The following is a 24415-nucleotide window of genomic DNA, read 5'->3' as shown; positions in this document are numbered from 1 at the left end:
TTTGCTGACTGAGAATATCCGGCCGGATATCAATAATGGTCAAGATTGCTTCTGGTCATAGACAACACCCTAAATATGCAACTCTAGACACACAAAATTTAAACAAAGAGATAAACGTATAAGAATTTAATTTAAAACACGGTACACTCTTAAATCTATAATAAATAAATAGCAATATATTCATAAAAAATTGCAATCATTTAAAGCTAATAAGTTGCACTTATATAAATGGCACACTAAATAAATTATAAATCTATATCAAAATCATTAATGACAATATTTGGCATTGGATATGTAATCATAAATTTGTACTCAAAACCTTCATAAATCTCAGAATTTCATTTCAATTGCATGCATTATTTTAACAGTAATCATAAAAATAGACAAGCTATTTGTTATATTGGTAAAAAGACTATTTGTTTCAAACTTATCAGATACTTAACCATATTCTGATTGGACAGTTAAAGAAAATTCTCCTGCAGGAATCCTTGTTGAATGATACCAGATGCGAGTGTCCAACAATACTAAAAAATAAATTTTATTTCATTTAATATATTCAGTATATCAAACAGAATGGTAACCAAATAATAAAGTCGAAAGTAATTAAGCAAATTTAATACAGACCTATGTCACCTTTTTCTACATAAAACTCCAAACCATTACAGACATGATCACACTCTGGTACTGGTGCAATAGACCATATTTTGTTACCACTTACTTGACCCTGCCACATCAATCTTGATATGTAATCCAACTAAAACAAACAACAAAATACTAACATTAAATCAATCGCTTTTATGAAAAGGAACAAAATGGTATATTACACTGATGTTGAAAATTTTTTATTTGAAAGGCTATTAAACATGATTAATTTAATAATGGAATGTTTTCTAACATGCTTTTGACTTTTGTTATTATGATGTTCCATTTGTTTTCAACATGAAATCCATATTACATCATTAAATAGAAATTATACTTACATGCATAACTGCTCCAATTTCATAACCGAAAAATATATTTTCAGTACCAGAAAATTCCGCATCACTTGGTAAGAAATCTGGTACATTGTAATACTGTCTGACCTTTGATAGTATTTCTGGATGACAGTTACCCCTACAATAATTATATTTAAGAATGCCTTTATGAAGCAAGCAAACATGATTATACATGCAAAACATATATCATCTCCAGTAAAACATTTTCACCAGACTACAATGGACTTTCATTATTTTGTGAGTTCAATGACTTGTTCATTGGTTAGCTTAATATTGTTGTAGTGCATGAACAGCTTTAAACATTTATGATCAAGTGGCCTTAAGGGCATTGTCATCACACCCTCATTGGTAATCAAAAGTACTTACCATCCAACATACCAAGGTTTTTGTCCTGGTTCATTTTTCACTCTTTCTTCAGGCATATTGAAAACTTCCTTTAAGCTAAACAAGTCAGTTTTAAAATTCAAGAATTGACATCCGTCATCCAAGCTCTCATAGCTACCTCCAGTCTCTTCATACAGTCTTTTAAACATCTTATAATTAAATTCTTTGGTTGCTCTCCAGCTTTTTATGGCATTTTTAACAATGATTGGTCCGGTTGAATATGCATACTTCTAAAAGGCATTGAAAATAATTACTTTAGAGTGCACAATATTACTGTGGTACTTTATTGAAATTTGAAGTTTATTTTACTCACATTAAATTCATGTCGAGTTACATTATATAGCACTATGGGTTTAGTTACATTTTCACAATAGGCACAATTTGCTAATGGTCGAGTTGCCTCCCAGATTAAATAATTACTTGGTACTAAACATCTTGCACTCATAAAATTATTCAGTACAAACAATATCCACGGCAATAAAAATAGTATTAATAATACAAAAATCAGCCTTTTGTCGAACTTCTCAGTTTTATCATTATGATTATAGTCGCAAATTAAATCAAATTGTTTCATTTCAAAATTATTCAAACCATTTACAATAGCAGTTTTTTGAACTGCGCATATTCTCCTTTTTAAGCTTCGTTTTCTGATACGCATTATTTATTTCCATAATGTAGTCATTGTACGTAGGTAATTAAAATTTTAATTGATTTAAATGATTGTAGGTGTACCTACACTATCTATACAGGCAGTAAAACTTTTACCTAAGTGCTACCTATATCATACCTATATGATAGAATCGTTTATAATCTACAAATATTGTACCATACATAAATAAATAAATGTTATTAAGTCTTTTTTTTAAAAGAGATTATATGACCTGGTAACTAAATCCTTCAGGTCAAGTCTAATTTAAATTTTAATGAATTTCTTTTTATATGAAAAATGATATTATAAAATGAAATGAGATGAAATATAATCTCAGTCATCCAAAATAGTGATCATTTACTGAGACTTTTTCAGTGGACTTTTTGTTACGTTAAGCGGCTTTGTTTTATTTTCCCACATTTGCACACTTTCACTGCACTAAACAGTTAATAAACCACCGTTATTACTCATTTAAACCTAAAGAAACACTAAATAGACAAAATAAAACACTTCACTCCTCACTTCTTCCCGTTAAAAAGTCCTAATTTAAGTTTATTGGTATAAACAGAACAGATACCAATTTCGCTCTTTCCTTAAGATTTACGTACCCACTCTTTGTCTTTTGCTCTTCCAAATGTTTCAAAATACTCAATTATTTGATCTAATCTAAGCATAACAAATTAAACCCTAGAACCGCTTGCTTACAACTTAATAAACAAAGCTTAAAAACAAAATTTATTAAAATATATTTCTTTTCTAAAGACACCTCTTATCACAGATTAATATGAGACGTTTACGCACCTCAAATGTTAAATTTTATTAAACGGTTAGATTTTGTACATGTAGGTTAGGTAAAAATCTTTTATAAGAGACAAGTTGACAAAATTATCGGCTAGCTAGTTGTAGCTGTAAACAGCAAAATACATCTCAAAAACCCACCAATATAGTACTAGCGTAGTAAAAGTTATAATATGAATGTATCACTAATAAAAAGAGTTAAATCTGCCGAATCGAAAAAAATATTTTAAAAAAACTTTTGGCACTATATTTAAAATGACCACTTGCATAAGTGGCGCTACCCTAAGTGGTCACTTTTCGATGGAAACTTTTTCATAGAATGTGTGCTCCTTAGCTCTACTTCTTACAGTGTTGTAAAATGTGACAAAGCAACAAAAACGTTTCATTACGTCCCAAAATCTTTTCTATATTCGGCATAATCATCAGGCCACATAAACTACCGCCCGACCTGCCTCCTCCGAGCTTTAGGTAAATTATACGAACGGCTATGACGCAAACAAATGGACTTCATCACCTTTAAAGGCATGCTGGTTGACGAAGCCCTCTTCTTTGATATCGCGAAGAAATGCGACAAAGTTTGGCACAACGGATTGATTTACAAAATGTACAAAATGGGCATGGCAGATACGATACTTTTTGCCGAACCATGCGTTTAGGTATCGAGTAGAGACAACTTTCTCTCACCCGCAACAAATTTATTGCCCTTGTAAGCAGACGAGCACACGGCCCACCTGATGGTGAGTGGTTACGGTCGCCCATGGACCTCAGCAATGCCAGGGGCAGAACCAAGCCGTTGCCTACCGTTTAATACTCTCCACAAGCCTCGTTTGAAGAAGGACATATAGCGCTCGGGAAACACCGTGTCTCGCAAGGCTCCGATTTCTCTCCGCTATTTTTTAGTCTGTATGTTAATGATATACCCGGATGGTACGGTTATCTATTTTGGGGAGATATATACGACAAAGGGAAGATCTTCCACCGAGCGGTGACATTGCTCGGTAGACCGACGGTCCGAATGTTGTTGTTCGGAACTTGTATATATGCGCTTTATCTTGAAAATGTCGTAAGCGAGATTCAGGCATCTGTCAATTATCTTGCGTTGTATGATGGCTACCTGCCACATCACTCCCCTCCGAGACTGGAGGTCGTGTCATTTTTTAGTTAGCGTTGTCCGTGCTGAGATTAGCTTGCAAGGGCCAGTGCTGCTCGAAGCCTGCGGTGAGTCGAGGCTGAGCTTGAATGCTGCGTGCGTGTCGCCAGTGCTGCTCGAAGTTTGCAGTGAGTCGAAACTGAGCTGAATGCTGCGTGATTGTCGCCAGTGCTGCTCGAAGTCTGCGGTGAGTCGAGACTGAGCTTGAATGTTGCGTGCGTGTCGTGCGTAGTCCATGTGATGCAGAGCTGCCACGCCGGAGATGTGTGACCCCAAGCGTTGATGATCCGGTCGTGGGCTGCGATGAACTGTAGCGGCGTGATGAGGCAGTGAAGTTGCGTGCCGTAGGACCAGGAAGCGCGGTGAGTCGGCTGCGATGGTCCTGTTGAGGCTGCGATGCTGGCTTGCTGTGGGACGACTGTCAATGACGTGCTTTTATCTGCGTGAATGCGGGGATTGTGGTAGCCGAAGTTCTTGATGCGCTGATGATGAATCAGAAGGTTGCGTGTTCATATCTCGTCGCAGGTCACCAGTTTGGGTATATACGACAAAGGGAAGATCTTCCACCGAGCCGGTGATATTGCTCGGTAGACCGACGGTCCCAATGTTGTTGTTCGGAACTTGTATATATGCGCTTTATCTTGAAAATGTCGTAAGCGAGATTCAGGCATCTGTCAATTATCTTGCGTTGTATGATGGCTACCTGCCACATCTATTACTCTAGCGCAGCAGTCGGGGAACTATTTTAATTATTACCCCAAAATATTTTTGTATAAGTTGATATTACCCCGTGGCGAAGAACAAAAAAAACGAAATCGCTTCTTTTTAGCCTCTTTCATATTATAAGCCCCCCATGATAATTTTGAAAAGAAAACAATAACTAAATTTTTTATTTAAACATCATTTATTCAATTTATCAATGTAATACCCAGTAATACATAACGGTTATAATAGTAATATATGTAATATACAGTTGAGGAAAAAAAATCGCCCCCAGAGAAAATATAAGTAAATGATAATTTCTTGTTATTTTATAATTCATATGATATTTTTCTTGTATTATTAGACGAAAAAAACTAGTTTAAATTTTATTTAAAGCCCCAATAAAAAATATTTTTTAATTTAAATGTTTTTTTTTTTCGGGGAAAAAAATTCGCTTTCATTGGACTTATTCTTTCGTTTCGTTCCATTTCGTTTCATCGAGTTTGAAATCACAACGATTCTAAAGAAGTTTCACTTTTTACTCACAAAGGTTTCATTTTTACCCCCAAAATTTCATTTTACCCCATTTGGAGTCATTTACCCCGGTTCCCCGACCGCTGCTCTAGCGGGATGTTTTCGTTTATTCATAATAAGCTACCGATCGTGCCCACCAATATAGTGGTTCTGGAACGATATGTGAGGAAAGTGGACCTTCACGGTTAAATTTAGAACCGATACATGAGTAGTAGCATCAAAACGCTACTTCGACAAAGCAGCGCGACACGATAAACCGTCATAATGTGGCCGCAGTTAATTACATATCCGACCCAGGCGACGGCAAGGCAAAGCCACGGTCGCCTGTTTAATTGTCTTGTCATTCCCCGGATACATTCTCTGTGCTTTTGGCTCTTCAAGCACCAGTCACCATCCTCGTCGAGCTCGATGAACGAACTAACCATAGACACAGAGTTTCTTGCACTGAAGTAGGAAACCTATGGAAATGAAACGTCAACCAAAAATTCGTGCTACTGTGACGTCATCTGACCACAAAACATGGCGGTTTTAGTGCTGTACAAAAGATTTCAATGTTATCAGGTTTTATCGATAAACGTTCTTGGCTCATTTTATTTTAAATATTGTTGAGTATTATTTATTTGTAGAATTTATACTTTAATGGGAAGTAAGTAGGTATATTGTTATGTGCAAATATGATATGATTTAGATGGGTGAAATCTAAGACAAGTTCGTCCTTCGAATTTGCCAAGTAAACGATATGATGATTTTTAAAAGTTGCTACACTGATTTTATAAAGTTGTCGTTTGTCGCAAAACATAAAGATATGGCGTAGTACAGTGCCATCTGCCCATTTCTAGCATGCTAAATGTTATCGTATTTTGAGTACGTGTTTTTCTTAGACTATTACAATCTATTTTAATTGTTTTGCTGACTCTAAAGTCCGTAACACACTACCGCAGCGTACCCCAAGGAAGGTGCGCCGCACCATTTTAAACCCTTTCACTTGAGAGTGATTCAAATTTTAAACTTATCAAGGGACCGCGTGAAAAAAAAAACACCTACAGAACATTTATTCATTAATTACAAACGTCATTCCTTGTGACTTCCTCTCTAAAATCACTTAATTATTAAATATTTAACAAATTTACAATAGTGTTTTACTCACTGCAGAATAAAACTATTTTATTTAAATAGTTACGAAGAGATTTTGTCAGTAGCCTTTTCCCCGAAATATCTAAACAGAATGTCTAAATATGTTTTGATGACATATTTTAAAGAGGTATTTATGATTAGTGTCATGATCAATAGATTCCGACCGAAAAATGGGGTCCGATTTTTCGGATGAGGGTTCCATAATGAATTTAAATATATATAGATAATAGTTTTGGGGCATCGACTTTCTTGAGATCCTACAAAATACGTTTTAATTATTATTTTTGTATGTTCTAAGCATGATAAATTATGAAATTTTATATAAGCAATCATATTAAATCGATATCAAAGTCAATAATTATTGTACAACCCAAAACAGACGGCCGAACTGACGTGACAATGACATTTGGTGCGCACAACATGGCGGATTTTCGGCCTCATTAGACGGAGACAGAGATATTTACGTATATTCATGTTTCATTTTATGTACGCACTGAAATACTGTTATATTGTTTTCCTGCGAGTTAAAGTGCTGAGTAAGAACGAGATAGATATATGTTTATGTATGTGCCTTCAAAATGGGTGCTATTTATATAAGCAATTGTACGTATAGAACAATATGTCGTGTCCCTACTATATAGGTCTATGGTTTCTTGCCGGATTTTCTCAGTGGGTCGCGATATGACATATATTAAGTGTATAATCTATGATATGACCCGTGGTAGATTCTGCGAGGACTTTTTGGCGGGAACGCAAGGAGTGAAGTTGTGTGATTTGTTTTATTTTGTCTATTTAGTGTTTCTTCAGGTTTAAATGTGTAATAACGGTGGTTTATTAACTGTTTAATATCTGTGAAAGTGCACAAATGTGCGAAAATGAAACAAAGCCGCTGGACGTCACTTCTTGGGATCCTCCAAAAAGTCAAATGAAAAAGTCTCAGTAGATGACCACCATTTTATTGAGATTATATTTCATCCCATATCATCTCATCTCATTTCATTTGATTTCATACCAGTTGATTAATGTCTCAAATTAATCATCTTCATTTCATTTCATCATTTTTCATATAAATAAGAAAATAAATTAAAATAAGACATGACTTAAAGGTATAAGTTACCAGGTCATAAAATCCCTTAAAAAAAAATATTCTGCGAAGAACTGTTAGCAAATTTTCTTAGATTGAACCCGTGTGCTCAACTATGTACTCATTCGTGAGAATCGGAATAGCCCCTTAGGGTATCAGCAAATAGGTAGCGGAAAAAAACAGGCCACAGACATCCACTGTTGGATATAAGTTCACAAAAACCATTCCTTTACAGCCCACATTGCGCGGATTCATTCGTCCTTTAACAAGTCGTAGGTCAACCGTGTGAAATATTGTAACATAAAAATGCAATCCGGCTTGTTGATTAATCAACTACCATTATTGATCAAGCATCTTAGTAGTCTGTACTCTGTGGTCCGCAGACCAAACTGTGAAGTAGGTAATAAAATTAAGTACCGTAAAATGGGGCGATTAGGGACAAATTTCAACTTTATGAGCAATTTTAAGGTAGTTGTTGATGTATATAATGCTATATCAGGATCAAAATGATTGAGTCTTGGGGGCATCTTTGTTGTCTAATTTAAAATTATGCAACTAGCATTCCAGTTTAAGCAAAAAATGCAAAAATAGGTGTAATCCCTATTTACCCGAAAATTGCGGTTAATTGGGACGAAATGAGAAATTTCCTAGGGTTGGCACTACTTTTATTTTTATAGTTTTAATTTATTTATTTATTTAGTTGCACCAACAAAGTGATCATCAATAAAAAAAATTGATAAACTGACAAAAGTACATGGCAGACATCACCTCAATTATAGGTGCAATCGACAGTGCTGATATTTCTATCTGGGTTAAGAGATTAGGTGTGTCGGTTATTCCATGGATTAATCAGATGAATACCCCCACTCTGAACAAATATTAAATATTTTATTATGTATTACTTAGACATTTTTGTCCACCTTGAGATTTCATTGATCTTGTTACATGTCTCTGCAAAATCGACTTACTTATATTAAATTGCTTATCTATTTCAAATAAAGACTTATTCCCAATTTCGCTTCGAATAAACCAGATTTTTACCAACAAATTTAAAAAATATTGTTATAACTACATAGACAACCCTACAAACATGTACCTATTTATACTTAGGTCGTTTCCATTTCACGTATTCTCATCCCAATTGACCCCTTTTTCGTTGTTATTTGTACCTAAGACGTCCCCAATATCCCCAAAAACAACAGATTTTTACATGTATTTTTATTTAATCAAATACATTAAAACCAATAACAACTGAGACTTTCCTTTAATATATATGCTGGTTCAAACACTAAATAATGTTTATAAATCATAGTCGTCTTCTATTATTATCAAATAAATAAAAGAGAGCAAAGTTTCTAGCACTAAAATAATGACCACCACAGGAAGTTAATTTGAAACGCGATTTTTTATAAGTTAGCAGCTATTATCATGCATATTCAGAGTTGTTTTGTGAACTTTCAACATTCTACTATTAAACTACAAAAAATGGAAGATTTTGCAACGAATATAAAACTTATATTGAGCGTCGAAAGATTTTCCCGGTTTTTTCCCGATTCGCCTGTCAATCCCTAATCGCCCCATTTTACCGGTATAAAAAGTCGAGAAGTTCTTAAAATTGTTGAAAGAAGAAAACAAATCTGGTATCCCCATAACCTGACGCTGTCATGTCAACGAACTAATGAACTTGGCGGTTTCACTAACAATTTAGATAAAAAAGCTCAAAAAATGCCTCCCAAGAAGCGAGATAAAGACGGTGAATCGAATAAAAACTCTAAAATAGATCATTTGCAGGCCGATCATGAGCTATTCTTACAGGCATTTGAAAGTAAGTTTGATGAACAGCAAGGAATAGATATAGTGCAAATAAGTTACACGAGAGTATATAGGTAATGATTTTTATTGTATTTTCAGAGCCAACACAAATATACAGGTTTCTAAGAACACGAAATATGTTATCGGTACGTAGAATATCAGAGCTTGTTAATATAGTGATTCATAACTACATTACACACAGAGTTTTTCATTTCAGCCAATATTCCTAAACAGAACTTTATCGTATATGAAAAGAAGGATGTCAAGAAGTAATAAGAGTAGAACAGGCTTTAAAGTTGACTCTTTGTTGGAAAAGATAACATTAAAAAAAAGTACTGAACTTCAGCCCAATAGCTTAGGAGGATACATGACTCTAACATTCTTAGGATTCTACGATAAGAGCCTCATTGATCCTAGAGACTATCAAGTGAAAGTGGAAACCCTTCTCTTAAAAATATGTCATAAAAAACGGAAAGAGAGTTCGTCTGCTATAGTTGAAGTTTCAGTAAGTGACATTCACTTTTACACTATTTAAAGTGCTAATTATTATACATAAATTTTATTATTTATGCACATAATGCATTTATTAATAAAACAATTCTTACTATGTGTGTTTGAACTGGATTAAAAGTAAGAGTTTAATGCTTTATAAGTGAAACCAAAACATAAATTGAATTAAGGAACAAGCTGATTTTGCAGCAGATTCAGAGGTGCTTTTGGGTTTTCTTAAACATCAAGTATATGTTACATTGTATCTTTTGGTTTTATCCCTTTTTAACAAATATTTATCACAGCACCTAGTAACAGTATGCCTTAAGATTCAAATGTGATATCTTTTTTTAAGAACATGTATCCTAACTGTACAGCTGATAAATGAAAAAAAGTTTCATTTTAAAAAAGGTCCACTTAACAGAACACAAAAAAGTCAACACTATTAGAAATTCAATACACAGTTTTGACTACTAATTATGATTGGAAAGAAATAAATGTTAAAATAAATGTAGATCAAATATCAACTTACAGGTTGGCAGTTGTTCAGTTCCACTAAACCCCTCAACATCTGAACCTCCTGCAATGGCTTCAGCAGTAAGCATATCAAGTGACACATTCAGTCCATCACAGGGTCCTAATGTAAAATCTTATATGCTTATGTTAAGAGTAACAGTCACAAAAGCGAATGCTGCCAATACTTCTAATGGTACTTCTACTACAGAGATCACAAATGGAGATTGCGAAGGTAAGATTTAAAATAGTTCTCCACCTACTTTATATTATTATATTTATATATGTATGTTCTTTTTCTATACAATAATTTGTGATAGAAAAATTCCTATATACTATATTTGTATATTTACAAAATCTTTTTCTTGCCATAACTAATTATTTATTGCACTATTTTACTAAATACCATGTGACTTATAAAGATTGAAGAATTCATAAAATCTAAAATTAATTTGGAATGTAAAATTATGTGTAGTTAGTGTACATTTAACATCAGATGGATCATTTATGACCATAAGAAAAATACTTGTTCTTATTTTGATGATAAATAACGAAATTAACTTTTATTAGGATAGTTTCTTTCTTTGTTTGTATAATATATCTTGATTATAATTATGATGTAAAGAAAACTTCTAAAAATTGTCACATAGATCAATTGCAATTAATTAAATTATAGTGTGAAATGTTCACCTTAAAAAATCAAAATTTTGAGAAATTACCTTTCGTCACATGAATGTTATATTTGAGTCGACTATTATCAAAGCCGGCAATGTGACTTTTGGACAATTATTGTTAAATCAGAAAAACGAATTATTGACTTTGTATTCCATTGGCAGTCACAAGACTCTTCTGAACGACATCTTAGATAAATAACAGGTTAAGTATTAACCTTTATTTAATGCAGGTTTTGAACCGTATTCTTTGAAGGAGACGATTATATTCAAATCAATCTGTATTGACATATCAATATTTTTTTGTCCAAATGCACAGATTGCGACCTTTGATAATAGAAGACTCATTTTATGGTATCTGAATACTTTATATTTGCTGTAGGGCAATAAGATCACACATACAGTAAAAACTTTGTGTACCTAAACTAAGCCCTTCACTGTACCCTGCACTAGTGAGACTAGCATGCTTATTAATATTGAAGATAATCAACACAGTGTACAGCAGTTACTTTTCCATTAATCTTTTCAATTTTATATCTTAGCAGAGCCAGTGACAAAGCGTCTGAAGTCTACAACGGAGAATACTGATAGTAAATGGAGCAAGCTTTATGGTAGTGAATTGATAGTATATGACAAGCATAATAGATGTTTGCTGACTAATGGAGAGTATGATCTTGTATTACATGACACACCACCTACAAGAACTAATACCCTCGCTCGATCACCACACAAAGCACTGATGGCACAATGGGAAACTATACCTAATGTAAGTGATAAATATTTTTCTGTATAGAAGATTATTTTATTTATACATAGAAATAATTAAATAGTTATATTCAACTCACAAATCGGCTTGTTTGCTCTGTTTTGATGTTTGATATTCAAAAAATGTAAAAGTGCTTTAATATTGAATTCAAAAGTTTTATCACAATATTTAATAGCCCTGTAATTTAAGGATGAGGTATTGAAAAAAACATGCAAATTAACATATATTTTATCTATATCTATTTTTAACTAGAATCTGGTAAACGATATAGAGTGATTTTTAGTTTAAAAATGATAGACAATGAAATCCCTTATTTAACCCTGTGCAATGATATTTAAAAAAATATATTAATGCATTCTCAATTCATAAATAACATCAGTTGCCAAATTTTCCATTTAACCTCAAGCCAAGTAACATGTACAAACTACAAAAAAAGGCAGAAAAATGAAAATTTGAAATTTTCAGGAAAATGACATACATGCAGAATCTAATCCATTTGACATATTCAAAGTGAGACCATTATTAAAATTAAAATTGAGCTGGAGTCAAGAACCCACAAATGGGCTGGTGAACAGGCCTAAATTGTACCAACAATCTGGTGAAAATGGACTAAAAAAAGAATCTAATTCTAGCAAAGAAAAATCATCACATAAAACTAATTCTAATGATGTCAAAAATGGTAATTTATTTTCCCATTATGTGTGACAGGCCGACTGTAAAAAAAATTTTGATTTTGTACATAGAAGTTTTTGACACAGTAGATTAATCTAACGATATGAACATAAGTAATTAAAATAGTTTTTTAATTGTTAAAAAAGTATGTAATGTCAGTATGTTTTAAACAACAAAAATCTTGGAAAGTGACAAATACTGAATCAACTACTTTAATAATAATTTGGTATTTAGGTGAAAAATTGAAATTTGAGCCGAATGAAACTGACTCTAAAAGACAGCAGATAATCTACCAGTTCCTATATAACAACAATTCGAGACAGCAAACTGAAGCATGTGATGACTTGCACTGTCCATGGTGTTCTTTGGACTGTGGGACTTTGTATTCACTGCTGAAACACCTTAAATTGTGTCACTCTAGGTTCAATTTTACATATTTTGTGAGTATAAATTAATTTATTACTTACCTTTCAATTTACTAATAAAGTACAGTCTGAAAATAATTCAACTTAAAAACAGTCTATGCTATAAGTCACTGTTAGTAAGAGAAAATTTTGGTAACATTGTTTTGACTTGAAATAATAATTCTTCTACTCATATCTGTCAGAAAAATATTTATAACTAATAACACCATGCACCCCACGCTTTTTTTTTCCAATAAAATACATTTTCTTTACACTATTTTCAATTTAAGATTATTTTCTATTTTTTAGTTGAATTTTATATAAAGCGTGTTTTTTTAGTTTTTTTAACTATTATTATATAAAGCGTGTTTTTTAAACTATTATTTATTTAGTTAGAATAAAATATGTTAGAAATATAAATAAGATGCCGTTTGCAGCCGATCCCTGGCGGAGCGCGTATCGACGTGTCTATCAACGAGCTGTACGACGGCTCGTACACGGGCTCCCCGCACGACCTCATCGCGGGCATGGGCGGCGGGCGCGCGGGGCCGGCTCGCCGCACCGCCGTCACCCGCGTGCTCGTGTGCCGCCCGCGCCGCCCCGCGCACCACGACCTCGCCGAGTTCCTAGAGCTGGACGACGCAGACCTGCTGGACGCGCAACGCCCCTACGTCACCGGACACAACAGGTAAGTCCTCGATGCTTGCTTACAACCACGAATTGTGGGGTCATCGAGACTGTCTGAAGAGAAGTCGTCGTGGCCTAAAGGTTAAGACGTCCCGTGCATTCGTATCTAGCGATGCACGGGTGTTCAAATCTCAGGCGGGTACCAATTTTTCTAATGAAATACGTACACAAATGTTCACAATTCACTCCCACATTGAAAGAATAAGATCGTGTAATAAAAATCAAATTTGCAAAATTATGATTTGCGTAATTACTGGTGGTAGGAACTCTTGTGAGTCCGCACGGGTAGGTACCACTGCCCCGCCTATTTCTGCCGTGAAGCAGTAATGCGTTTCGGTTTGAAGGGTGGGGCAGCCGTTGTAATTGTACTGAGACCTTAGAACTTATATCTCAAGGTGGGTGGCGCATTTACGTTGTAGATGTCTATGAGCTCCAGTAACTACTTAACACCAGGTGGGCTGTGAGCTCGTCCACCCAACTAAGCAATAAAAAAAATTACAAAGTTACAGTGCTACATTTGATAAGAGCACAGTGCATCAAGACTGCAGACATTTAAAGTTGTTACAAAAGCATTCTACGAATAATATTTCTAGTAACCTTAAAATAATTTTCCAGGCTCTACCACCACACGATTACGTGTCTACCGGTGTATCCCAACGAACTAGACATAGACTCCGAAAGTGAAACTGATCCCCTGTGGCTGCAACAAAAGACTATGATGATGATAGACGAGTTCACGGACGTCAACGAAGGCGAAAAAGAGCTCATGAAGATGTGGAACTTACACGTCATGAAGTACAATTACGTAGGGGACTGTCAAATACCGCTCGCTTGCCAAATGTTCCTTCAAATGCGAGGGAAAGAGCTTCTAGAAAAGAATTTATATAGGAACTTTATCTTGCACATGTGTTCGTTGCACGATTTCGGACTGATCAGCGCGGTCGCTCTCTACCAGACCGTTCAGATGCTCAACCAAATGTTAGCGGACAATCCTGAGGCCAAAGAGAGGATGCGTGAATCGCTGAAGGCGCAGCGGGAACACTGGAACGCCGTCGGGAAGTACCAGCAGCCGGCCGTCATAGAGCAGAAACCTCAGACGAGCACAGCCAAGCTGAACAGCGTCGAAGCCTCGCCGTCGGTTCGCCGAAAGACCTCGAACCTTCAAAACGCCAACAGGATGGCGGGTGCCAGTGCCAGTTTTAACAAATCGTCGAGCCCCGGTCCTAGTCATACGGAAACCAAACGGAAAATGTCTTCAGGGAGCATACAGAGCCGTAAACGTTCGTCTATATCGGAGAGAAAGAGCTCTGTATAGCGAATACTGCGCTGGCAGTCCGCCGCGGACTGAGGCGCACGAGGCTAACCGCTCAACAGGGGGATCGTGCTCAGCTCTATACAGCTCGTCGATTAACGATAGAACTTCTAGCGCTTTTTATCTAATTCGATATCGATTATTATTTTCTTAATAGGGAACCGGATAGTTACTACTTTTTTAACACTAATCATACCAACACTTACTGGTACCTTTTTCTACCATAGCGGGTAGATAACGGTATACGACAAGTAGTACTCAAAATAAACAAAACAAAACCCAAAAAATAGTATAATAACTGTAGATTGATTGGTAAGAAAAAGTCATGAAGTCAAATGTGCAAAAGCAATAAGATGATACGTGCATTTTCAATGCAAAATTTCAAAATGGGTCATCTGACCCGTTACGGTATGTTTAGTGTTAATATCCGCGCATTCTACGTCACCATCAACGCATTTTTCTTTGTGTGACGTCATTTAGGGCCAAAACTGACAGTTTATTGTCAGTGGACCAAATGGAGGACAAGCAATAACCTAATAATGAATTGCGGACAATTATAACAATGATTTAAAAGACAGATACTAAGGCACGTAATATCAATCGTAGTTTAACTAAAATTGAAGGTTTCAACGATCACTCATAATTAAATCATAAAGGCATTCATAGTTGAACTTTCATTCTAAGTTTAAACTATCTCAAATTAAAAGCGGCCATAAAAGGGCGGTAAACTGAGAATGGGTTTAAATTATTATTTTCAAAATGGCCGCTCGAAGCCAATAACCGTTGTTTTGTGTTAAATTTAATAACCAGAAATAGATAGAATACGAGATAACTATGACCTCATATCGCCATGTTTTTATTTATATACTAATATACTATTTTAGCAATATGCTAAGGTATTAAACAATAGCTTCACCACTTTTCTTAAAAATTGTTTTCAATTTAGAAAAATTAAGAACGCGTGATTCACTTCAACAGACCTTTTATCATTATGAATTGAAAGTGTACATATAAATTTAAGAACCGTGACAAAGAATTTATTTCGCCTTGAAATAGACAAAACGTTAATTTTTATTTGCCGAAATATATCAGCTGTTATAATTCAGTTTAAGCAAATTTAGTTTATACACTTGAAAAGAGATAGAAACGAATGAATATTGCCTCAACATCAAAGTCAGCTCAGTTTGATTAAATTATGTTTATTTTCGTATTGACATTACTAAAACTAAACTTGATTAAACTTGAACTAACCAATAGATTAAACTTGAACTAAGTTTTTTTAAACTTTGATTTAAACCACGATGTTATATTACGGGCCTATTTTAAGAAAATAGTGGAATTGAACTATCATCCCATGCAATCGCTTTTTGGATTGTTTTGTTGATCGATGTCCGGTTCCCTATTATTTTACTACCGTATTTTAATTCTATGAAAGGCTTTCCATGTGATGGATGATAATAGTTTAGTTAAATTATTATAATATTTTCTGTTTCGATCTTTTAGATCAAGACGTATAAATGCCGTTTGTTCATAATTTTGTTTTAAGTGATGCATTGACTGCCACGATTCTATTTACTGTGATTTCTCAATACTTATTAATTATTAGCAATATTCTTTAGTTATGGTTGTCGTCTGTATCAGCTTGCACTTTGTATAATTTATTTGCACACCCACCTACCTGTAATGGTCGCGTACATTTCAAACTTAACTGATTACTAAATACTTGTTGCCTTTAATAAAAATGAGAGAAGAGACGTTCCTCTTTAGTATTTCAAATTATTTAGATAATTCAGTTATGCATCGGTTTCATTTTAGGTAAATTTTAATGAATTATAACAATGTCGTATAAAATCGAGTCATAGTGTAAAATTAAGAAATCGTTTTATCGAATTTCTTGCATTTGTAAAGACTGCAGGGTGATTATTGCCTTAACTCGATTTACTGTTCTCAAGTGGTCCTCATACAAAATGCAAATTGTACGTTAGTATAAATAATTTTAGTCTAATAAAATTTATTCTCGTTATTGTCATTGTCAATCAAACATTTACTTTAAGTAGATAAAGTACGGAATAATTTCTTTTTATTATACGTTTGATGTTAAAATAGTATTTCAGTCGATGTATTATTATTATTTGTGATTTTTGGTAAAAGTTAATTTGTTAATTTTGTATTTGTTCCATTTTGAGTAATGTTCAGTAAATTGTACTTATGAAATGAAATATAGTAATTATTTTCAAATACTGGGTTTTATTAGTCCCGCCTTTTATTGTATCGAACTTAAAAGAGATCTTATTGTACGCCTTATGAATTTTGACTAGTCGAAAACTTTCCATCAATGCCAAAAAACAATAGTCAATGTCAAAAAAACCTAGTACCGTTGTCAACAAGAACTGAAAAATGGAAAGCTGTTTGACAACATTCCCAAACTGAAATTTGTTGTTTATAATGTCATATACGAAGAATATCAATAAGTTTAATATTAAAAACAAAATAGATGTAGACAATAAGCCCCAGGGAAATGAGGTTAAAGGTATATCACATATAACTTATAATTTAAATTAAAATAAAGTACATAGAGAATTAACGGTTATAACTTTTAGGCGAAATGGAAGGTCTAGAATCCTGTATTTACGCCGGTAAGTGGGATGGATCGAAATCAAACAAGTAGGAGAGATACAGAAATATTAAATTAAATAGTTGAAATTTCAGTGACGGTTTCAAAGAAACCATCCACAACGAATGATGGAGCTGGTTTTTGTTCTGGTCAAAGATCGTTCATCAGCATTCACTCAACAGACCAGCCGTGTTTAGCGGATGTTGATACAGCTTCAAATCTGGACGACTGCAATGTGGAAGTGCTTAGTCTGAATGAAGTGTTTCCATCGACATCCGAGGAGAGTTTGTCCAACGACGATTCTCCCGTTCGAAGGAAAAAGAACGCCAAGAACAAAACTGTGCAAAATGTACAGCCAGATGACGCCGCGAAATCGACATACGTACCAACAAATAGCAAATCCTCGACAGGATCCAGACCAAAAGAAACACCAGAACGACAAGCCTCGGTCTACTCAGATTATGATTTACCGAAAAATACATTACACGTTATTGGAAGCAATCCGGGTGAACCGAAAATGTCGTATACGGACCCACCCAAGAAATTATCAAAAACGGTAAGCCTATTTTATTAGCATAAAGATTTACTAGGTTGCTTATTGAAGGAAAAAAATAAATTTTTAGGTATTAGATGATCACTTTCTATTTTTTTTGCTATATTATTGGTTGTAGATGAAAAAGTTTCTCCGTAACATGGATAAGCACAAGTGTGACCAATACATGAAAAGCAGCGAGAAGGCGGTCAGTAAGTTGACTACGATGAGAGGAATCTTAAAAGACGGTCGTTGTGGGCCAGAGTGCACCGGAGATTCCTCTGTTCAAGGTGTTGAAGAATTCAGTATGTATATTTGAGTCGATCATTACAATTACTAATGAATATTGTCAATATATAACAATTACTAAGTGTATTAGGATTTAAATACTTTGAGTACTAGGTATAAACAGGGTACAATGAGAGGCCATTCCTGAAGTCAAAACGTGAAGTACCTTAAGTTGAATTTTTGATTATTTACCAAGCTAAATACGTAATTTTAGCAAACACATGTTTTCGTGAACCTGCTATATGACGCAAAGACGAAACCCGCGTTTCTCGAGCAGTTCACCTTATATTTTGGTTGCATTTGGTAGTGAAAAGTTGGTTTTTATTATCTATTATATTATAGTATATCAATATTTCGGTTACGAGAACCGTTAATTTACACCGAGTTTTTCTAATTGGAAACCCTTATTGGAAAGTTGAAAAATCACATTTCACATTTTGTGGTGCGCATTATAGCAGTTAGATGTTTTTAAATTAATATAAAAAATAAAATAAAATCAATCCTAACACCTTATTCTGAAAAAAGTGTGCTTTCATGCTGCAATTTCATAAATCCTTTTTTTTGCAAACCTTCGTTTTTTTTTGTTTGATTCGTAACATTTTTCTTTAACTTAAAAGCGTTATTTTAAATGACATATAATTTCAACATGTGATTTTGGTATTCTAAAGTATATTTATTTGTGGCTTTCAAAACTCTGTTATTATTGCATTGTTTGCAGACGATGAAGCAACACTGCAATACCAGGTCGAATATGACCCACGAACAAACTACACAAAACAGAATCCTGACAAAAATGTCACTTTTAACACTCAAGTAATGATAATTCACTTTACCGGTGACCTATGTGTTGGGCAGAGCGTTGAAGCTCTCAGTAAAGAGAAAGACCAACAAGCAAGAAATTCTGAATTGAGAAAAACATTTCTTACAAAATATAATGAATTTTGGCCAACCAAGAAGTAACTCATGGTCATACTTATTTCAGTTTGGTGTTTTTATAAAGTATTAAATTATGAAATTAAATTAATTCATTATATTATTTATTAGGTACGTAAATTCTGTGAATAAAATGCATAATTATTCGGTGCTAAAATTGTCTTTTATTGTCTTCATTACATAATAAAATCTATAAATATATTTATATCACAGTTCTATTTGGATGATATCTTCCATAACACTAGATCTTTCACCCTGTCGTAAGTGAAATATTTTGGAAAATCTAGAGGTAGTTGTTCGACTGTCCAAGTGGAATGAACGTTTTCTGATTTCACTTTGTCCAACAAAGTGAGGAATGTCTCGTAACACGGCGCGACGCAATCCAGATGTTCTATTGTAAACACATAACGCTTCTCCAACACAACGTACACAGTTTTTGGAGGTTTCAAGTTAAGTATCTTTTGTATAGTCGATATGAAGGCTGCTGTCACATCATCGTCGTATATCACTGGAATTATTAAATAATCCACATCGATAATGTTAATCTTATATTTATACATAATTGTAAAATATTATTTTTAAGTTAAATAGTTTAAAATACGATCCTAAATGTCAAAATGTCAGATCGTAAATTACTGGTGGTAGGACCACTTGTGAGTCCGCACGGATAGACACCACCGCCCTGCCTATTTTCTGCCGTGAAGCAGTAACGCGTTTCGGTTTGAAGGCTGGGGCAGCCGTTGTAACTATACTGAGACTTTGAACTTGTATCTCAAGGTGGGTGGCGCGGCTACGTTGTAGATATCTATGGATTCCAGTAACCACTTAACACCAGGTGGGCTGTGAGCTCGTCCACCTATCTAAGCAATAAAAAAATAAAATAAAATGTTTTATTTATTTATTCATTTCAATACAAAGTCAGGCTTACAGTTTGCACCAAAACGCCCAACTCGTTAATACAAAAAAAATTACTAAAATTATTAAGTATTATTATTACGCTAAAAATAACATTATTTTAGACAAGTATTATCAAAGTATTCTAAGACTATGTTAATCTTAAACTTAAGTCCATATCCTTAATTATTTTAGACTCAATATTAGGCAACATCGGCAAATCCCTCGAGTAAAGATTAAACACGATGTTATGTTGTTATAAGTAATATTCCAAGCATCTGTATCTTAGACTACAGATAATAGACGCTGTGCAGACATTGAGCCTTAATGACCATTTGCTCTCGGATGAGTAATATTGTCGCCTACATTCGTTTGTAATAAAACGTACATTGACTCACCATCAGCCGCAATAATAAAGTCGACTTCTTTGATCACATTATTAAGTTTTGAACTCCACGCGGTATTGGTGAAGTCCAGCGGCATTACCGAGAAATGTGATTTTATTAAATCTTTATTGTATTTCGCATTCAGGTTTATTAGATCCAGGATACCTCCTACGTTGATGTCTATAACAAGGTGATTTATTATTATTAAACATTAAAAGTAAAAATGAACTAACATCACTCAGATTAATACTTGTTCAGTGTTTCAGGGTGATAAATTTATTTAAAGTTGTTTTTAGGTTCATTCATCTATATTATTGCACCAGAGAGATTCCTGACAATTTGTATATTTCTATTTGTGACCTCCAAGTACGTTCTTGACGGTATGTAAATTTATCGCATAGGTGAATTTAAAATTGACTTTTACTTGAGATGCAGTGTGGACATAAAATAAATTAAAAAAAAAACAGACGCGTCAATGCGTGACGTAAAATATAAAAACAAAAAAAATATTTGAAAAAAGTAACAAAAGTTATTTAAGTTACGCTGTTTAAAAACATTCCTATTGTACAATTATTACTAATAAATAAACCGTTGCAAATACCTGTACACACTACTTTCTCAGCGAAGAGTGCAGCGACGATACTTGTCACTCCTGTACCTGCTCCTAATTCTAACACATTCTTATTGGAGAGCTCGCCTTTTAAGCCAAGATGTATTAACCAGTCTCCAAGTAGAAATGCTCCTCTCCATACTTGTCGGCCCACTAAAGATATTGCCGTTTTGGGGCTGTGTTCTGTTATGAATTGAAAAATGTTGCTTTTTTATTTGAATTCCAGGATTACATTATATATAATATTATTATTTATTTATCGCTTAAGTGGATGGACGAGCTGATGGGCCACCTGGTGTTAAGTGGTTACCGGAGCCCATAGACATCTACAACGTAAATGCCCAGGTGTGTACGCCCATTTAGACGAAAATAGAGAAGAGTGAGCCTTTAGAAGTGTGGAAGGACGTGGGAACCCACCACAATTACATCCCAAGAGAGTCATGGACAGAAAAACATTTAAACTGTTTCAAGGCCATGACCACGACCCTCAGTAATGAGGAAACCGACGCAAGGAGGAGGAGCCTTTAGAAATAAACACAATTCTGATAATTTTCTTAAATACTATATCTACGGTATATTCCTGCCTCTAAGCAATTTTGGATGTTGACTTCCATCTACCCAATGAGGGCGGTATGGGAAAATATGGATGTTGAACAAAATCCTGTTGTTCAACAATCCGCGGCTGGATGAGAGGGTGAACCTCACATGAAATAAAAGTCATCTCAACACGCAACCCCGGTATGCCCCGTTGGGTTAGCCTCAACTGTCGTTGGTTGGAGAATGCTTACTACCGTCACCCTGTTGCTGGTGCACCCACAAGATGCATACAGAACAGCTCACACATCATCATCTTATATCCTCCTCCTGCGAGGATCCGTAAACCGACATACCGGACCCAGAAACCTTGGGGATCAGAATTCGGTCAACATCCCTATCCTAGCTCTCGGCCCCACAATTACGACTGAGTGTGGAGAGAGAGAGAAGAACGCTCTCTCCACACCAAGTCGTAATCGTAGAGCCGAGAGAGAGAGAGAAGAACGCCCTCTCTCACGTTCGCTACTTCGTCGCTACTTTAGCTAATAAAGGATGGTTGAAAAAATAATGCATACATAAACAACCAAAAGCAAATATATACCAAAACATACCAATTCTTATAACTTTTCTTTTAGGTCTTACAGCATCTAGGTCACCGTCTTCATCAAACTTAGCAGTTTGTCCGGTTATGGGTAGCAAAAATGGAAATTCCGATATGACATCTGCAACGACATACACATTGTTTAATAAACAATTTCACAAGACCCAAATTTAATAGTATTATAGCTATTTATTGAGTACCTAGTTAAGTAGTTATCGAGGCCCGTTTATGTGTTTGTTTGTCCTTCTTTCACGTCGAAACGAAGCAGCGGATTGACACGATTTTTGTGTTAGATTTAGAATTTTTGTGTTAGTTTTAGATCAACAGACACAGGCCTTTTGAGATACTTAACGATAGTCGCGAAAAACGAAAAAGTTGTTTTGTTATCATTTCTAATTATATTTTTGGAAATAGTTTAGAAACTGTTTTACTATCTTTGAATTTTTTTGTGACATTTTAGAAAAATAAATGACGCCTTTTCCCTTGACCACACGTGCAAAGCTGCGTTTCATTTAAGTACCTATTATCTAAATTGGTAGTGTCTGCAGGATTTCAACACTAGCATAATCACATCGCCCAATACATTTTTTACATAGGAATTTAGATCATAAATAAAAAAGAAGTCACAACATCGAAATGTAATGGTGTCAACTGATCCACATTTAAGGATATAATGTTATTTTTATTAACTAAGATAGATACTCTTCCACAACCTACTTAACATTAAGCAGTTTCCTAAAAACAGAATGCTTTAAATATTCTGAGAATTACAGAATTCATAGTGGTTACATTTTTACAAACTATTCTGTAATAGATAGTTGCCATTTATCAATATTATGGGTTCAGCTGCCGTTACTACCCAAAAAATCAACATTGTATTGAACTGTAATATCAGATACCCATCAAACTTGATCAGGCATCTAAATGCACACCCATTCTTTGATAACAAATACTATGGCCATAATCAATATTTCAATATTTGTCTATGTTTGACAACATTATGCAGTTTTGACATAATGTCAAATAACTAAAGCAGTACCATTTATAGTTTTTTATTGATAATCTGAGGAAATTATATTTTTCACTTACTTCCATTTGCACTGGGAGCTATATTACTTGTGTAATCATATTCTTCGTAAATCTCTGATGTTACTGTGTACTCAGGCATCTAAAATTGATCAAGATTAGGAATTTTATTCGCTTTAATCTTAATTTTGATTTATTATTTTCTAAACATTATACTAAGATTCTAGATTAACTGGCTTGACTAATTATCATGTAATTCACTTTTATAATATTTACAAAAAGGTTCAACTGAGTGCTTCAGCTACCATAACTTTTATAACAACAATGTTATGCATTTTATGGTTATTTAACAAACCTTCAATATCTTCTAATTACTATGAAGTAAGAAACAACCGCGCTAACTAAATGAAGACTGTTAATGAGTAACGAGGTGGGTATAAAAATTGGATCGGTTCCAATTTTAAATCATCTAAAATAAATCTACATTAGTTCGACCCGTCTATGTGCCAGTATTTGTAAATTACTATTTATGAGTTCCGCTATGTCGACAGGTGCGCGTAGTAATGTTTTTTTGTATTGGCTTTATTATCTAATGCCATTGTCTAGTCTACATTCTTGAGGATATTTCCATGGTTCCTAACATTTATGAAGTATTGTATGTTTCAGTGACACAGTGATTTAAATAATACTGTTATTTTATCGACATGAAATTAGAATTAGTTGTTTTGTTCAATTTATTGGGTGGTTAGTAGTTTTATAGTAATTTAGTAAAAGTTAGATGAAAATTAAGTTAACCTATTGAATGTGTATTTGATTTAATAATCGCAAGAAATTGGGCATTTTTAATATGAAATTGCAAAATATAACCAATGTAATTAGTACATACTTACGTACAGAAACAGTAATAGTTGTCTTTTTTTTTTCGAATGGCCTAGTTTCAAATGTTCTCTTTCACAGTTGTTAATAATTTGTTTGTTAGTTTAGTTAAGTCAAAAACATCTGTTTTTACTGTCCTGCGTTGTCAAACCATTGTCAATTTGATAACGTCATTCGTCATGAATTACGTTTGGAAATATCAAAATACTTGAAAGTAATTTAAATATACACATAATAAAATTATATTTTTAGTTAGTCATTTTGCATACATAATTAAAATTATGTGAGGTTTTCGTTTTAAATTCAATTTCAAGAACAAACTTAGTATTACATTTTCCTTTGTCTTGCTGTCAATTTTAAAACAA

The 24415-nt window shown here is 34.1% G+C and overlaps 4 protein-coding genes across 11 annotated transcripts; 2 read left to right on the top strand and 2 right to left on the bottom strand.

Annotated features, from left to right (window-relative positions):
- Positions 1-111: 111 nt before the first annotated feature.
- Positions 112-2189, bottom strand: LOC114242263 (uncharacterized). 3 transcript variants are annotated; one of them, XM_089730915.1, is made up of 5 exons: positions 1693-2189; positions 1362-1609; positions 981-1113; positions 625-754; positions 112-524 (listed from the first exon to the last, which is right to left on the bottom strand). In XM_089730915.1, the coding sequence occupies exons 1-5, from the start codon at positions 2035-2037 to the stop codon at positions 439-441; spliced, it is 942 nt and encodes a 313-aa protein (XP_089587041.1). In that variant the 5' UTR covers positions 2038-2189; the 3' UTR covers positions 112-438. The 3 variants fall into 3 exon arrangements, with proteins under 3 accessions (XP_089587041.1, XP_089587043.1, XP_089587042.1); XM_089730917.1 differs by having other exon boundaries at positions 1374-1609; positions 1693-2188; XM_089730916.1 differs by having other exon boundaries at positions 1362-1606; positions 1693-2188.
- A 6866-nt stretch (positions 2190-9055) lies between these two features.
- Su(z)12 (Polycomb protein Su(z)12) lies at positions 9056-16994 on the top strand. Of its 3 annotated transcripts, none has more exons than XM_089730910.1 (9): positions 9056-9255; positions 9342-9388; positions 9460-9747; positions 10266-10479; positions 11458-11681; positions 12147-12360; positions 12588-12793; positions 13195-13445; positions 14060-16994. In XM_089730910.1, the coding sequence occupies exons 1-9, from the start codon at positions 9156-9158 to the stop codon at positions 14757-14759; spliced, it is 2244 nt and encodes a 747-aa protein (XP_089587036.1). In that variant the 5' UTR covers positions 9056-9155; the 3' UTR covers positions 14760-16994. The 3 variants fall into 3 exon arrangements, with proteins under 3 accessions (XP_089587036.1, XP_089587038.1, XP_089587037.1); XM_089730911.1 differs by having other exon boundaries at positions 9065-9255; positions 11461-11681; XM_089730912.1 differs by lacking the exon at positions 9460-9747 and having other exon boundaries at positions 9063-9255.
- A 367-nt stretch (positions 16995-17361) lies between these two features.
- Positions 17362-19178, top strand: LOC114242225 (uncharacterized). The gene is made up of 4 exons (XM_089731555.1): positions 17362-17392; positions 17454-17926; positions 18042-18207; positions 18909-19178. Exons 1-4 carry the CDS (start codon positions 17362-17364, stop codon positions 19148-19150), a joined length of 912 nt encoding a protein of 303 aa, XP_089587681.1. The 3' UTR covers positions 19151-19178.
- Positions 19179-19264: 86 nt separating this feature from the next.
- On the bottom strand, positions 19265-24397 carry LOC114242226 (methyltransferase-like protein 22). Of its 4 annotated transcripts, none has more exons than XM_028173312.2 (6): positions 24065-24397; positions 23238-23316; positions 22159-22269; positions 21005-21196; positions 20416-20583; positions 19265-19631 (listed from the first exon to the last, which is right to left on the bottom strand). In XM_028173312.2, exons 2-6 carry the CDS (start codon positions 23314-23316, stop codon positions 19339-19341), a joined length of 843 nt encoding a protein of 280 aa, XP_028029113.2. In that variant the 5' UTR covers positions 24065-24397; the 3' UTR covers positions 19265-19338. The 4 variants fall into 4 exon arrangements, with proteins under 4 accessions (XP_028029113.2, XP_028029111.2, XP_028029112.2 ...); XM_028173310.2 differs by having other exon boundaries at positions 24069-24212; XM_028173311.2 differs by having other exon boundaries at positions 24061-24209.
- Positions 24398-24415: the final 18 nt, after the last annotated feature.

This window comes from Bombyx mandarina, chromosome 11 (assembly GCF_030267445.1).
Source record: "Bombyx mandarina strain Sakado chromosome 11, ASM3026744v2".
Lineage (NCBI taxonomy): Eukaryota > Metazoa > Arthropoda > Insecta > Lepidoptera > Bombycidae > Bombyx > Bombyx mandarina.
The sequence above is the reverse complement of the archived record's forward strand: the minus strand, read 5'-3'. Positions and strand labels throughout refer to the sequence as shown.

Coding starts and splice junctions, on each gene's coding strand:
- LOC114242263 (XM_089730915.1), bottom strand. CDS start 2,037: ATGCGTATCAGAAAACGAAGCTTAAAAAGGAGAATATGCGCAGTTCAA. Junction 1,610..1,692: donor TAACTCGACATGAATTTAAT/GTGAGTAAAATA, acceptor AATGCCTTTTAG/AAGTATGCATATTCAACCGG. Junction 755..980: donor AAATTGGAGCAGTTATGCAT/GTAAGTATAATT, acceptor TGTTTGTTTTAG/TTGGATTACATATCAAGATT.
- LOC114242225 (XM_089731555.1), top strand. CDS start 17,362: ATGGAAGGTCTAGAATCCTGTATTTACGCCG. Junction 17,393..17,453: donor AGAATCCTGTATTTACGCCG/GTAAGTGGGATG, acceptor TAAATTAAATAG/TTGAAATTTCAGTGACGGTT. Junction 17,927..18,041: donor CCAAGAAATTATCAAAAACG/GTAAGCCTATTT, acceptor TATTGGTTGTAG/ATGAAAAAGTTTCTCCGTAA.
- LOC114242226 (XM_028173312.2), bottom strand. CDS start 23,316: ATGCCTGAGTACACAGTAACATCAGAGATTTACGAAGAATATGATTAC. Junction 21,197..22,158: donor AAGAAAAGTTATAAGAATTG/GTATGTTTTGGT, acceptor AATTCATAACAG/AACACAGCCCCAAAACGGCA. Junction 19,632..20,415: donor CTTTATTATTGCGGCTGATG/GTGAGTCAATGT, acceptor TAATAATTCCAG/TGATATACGACGATGATGTG.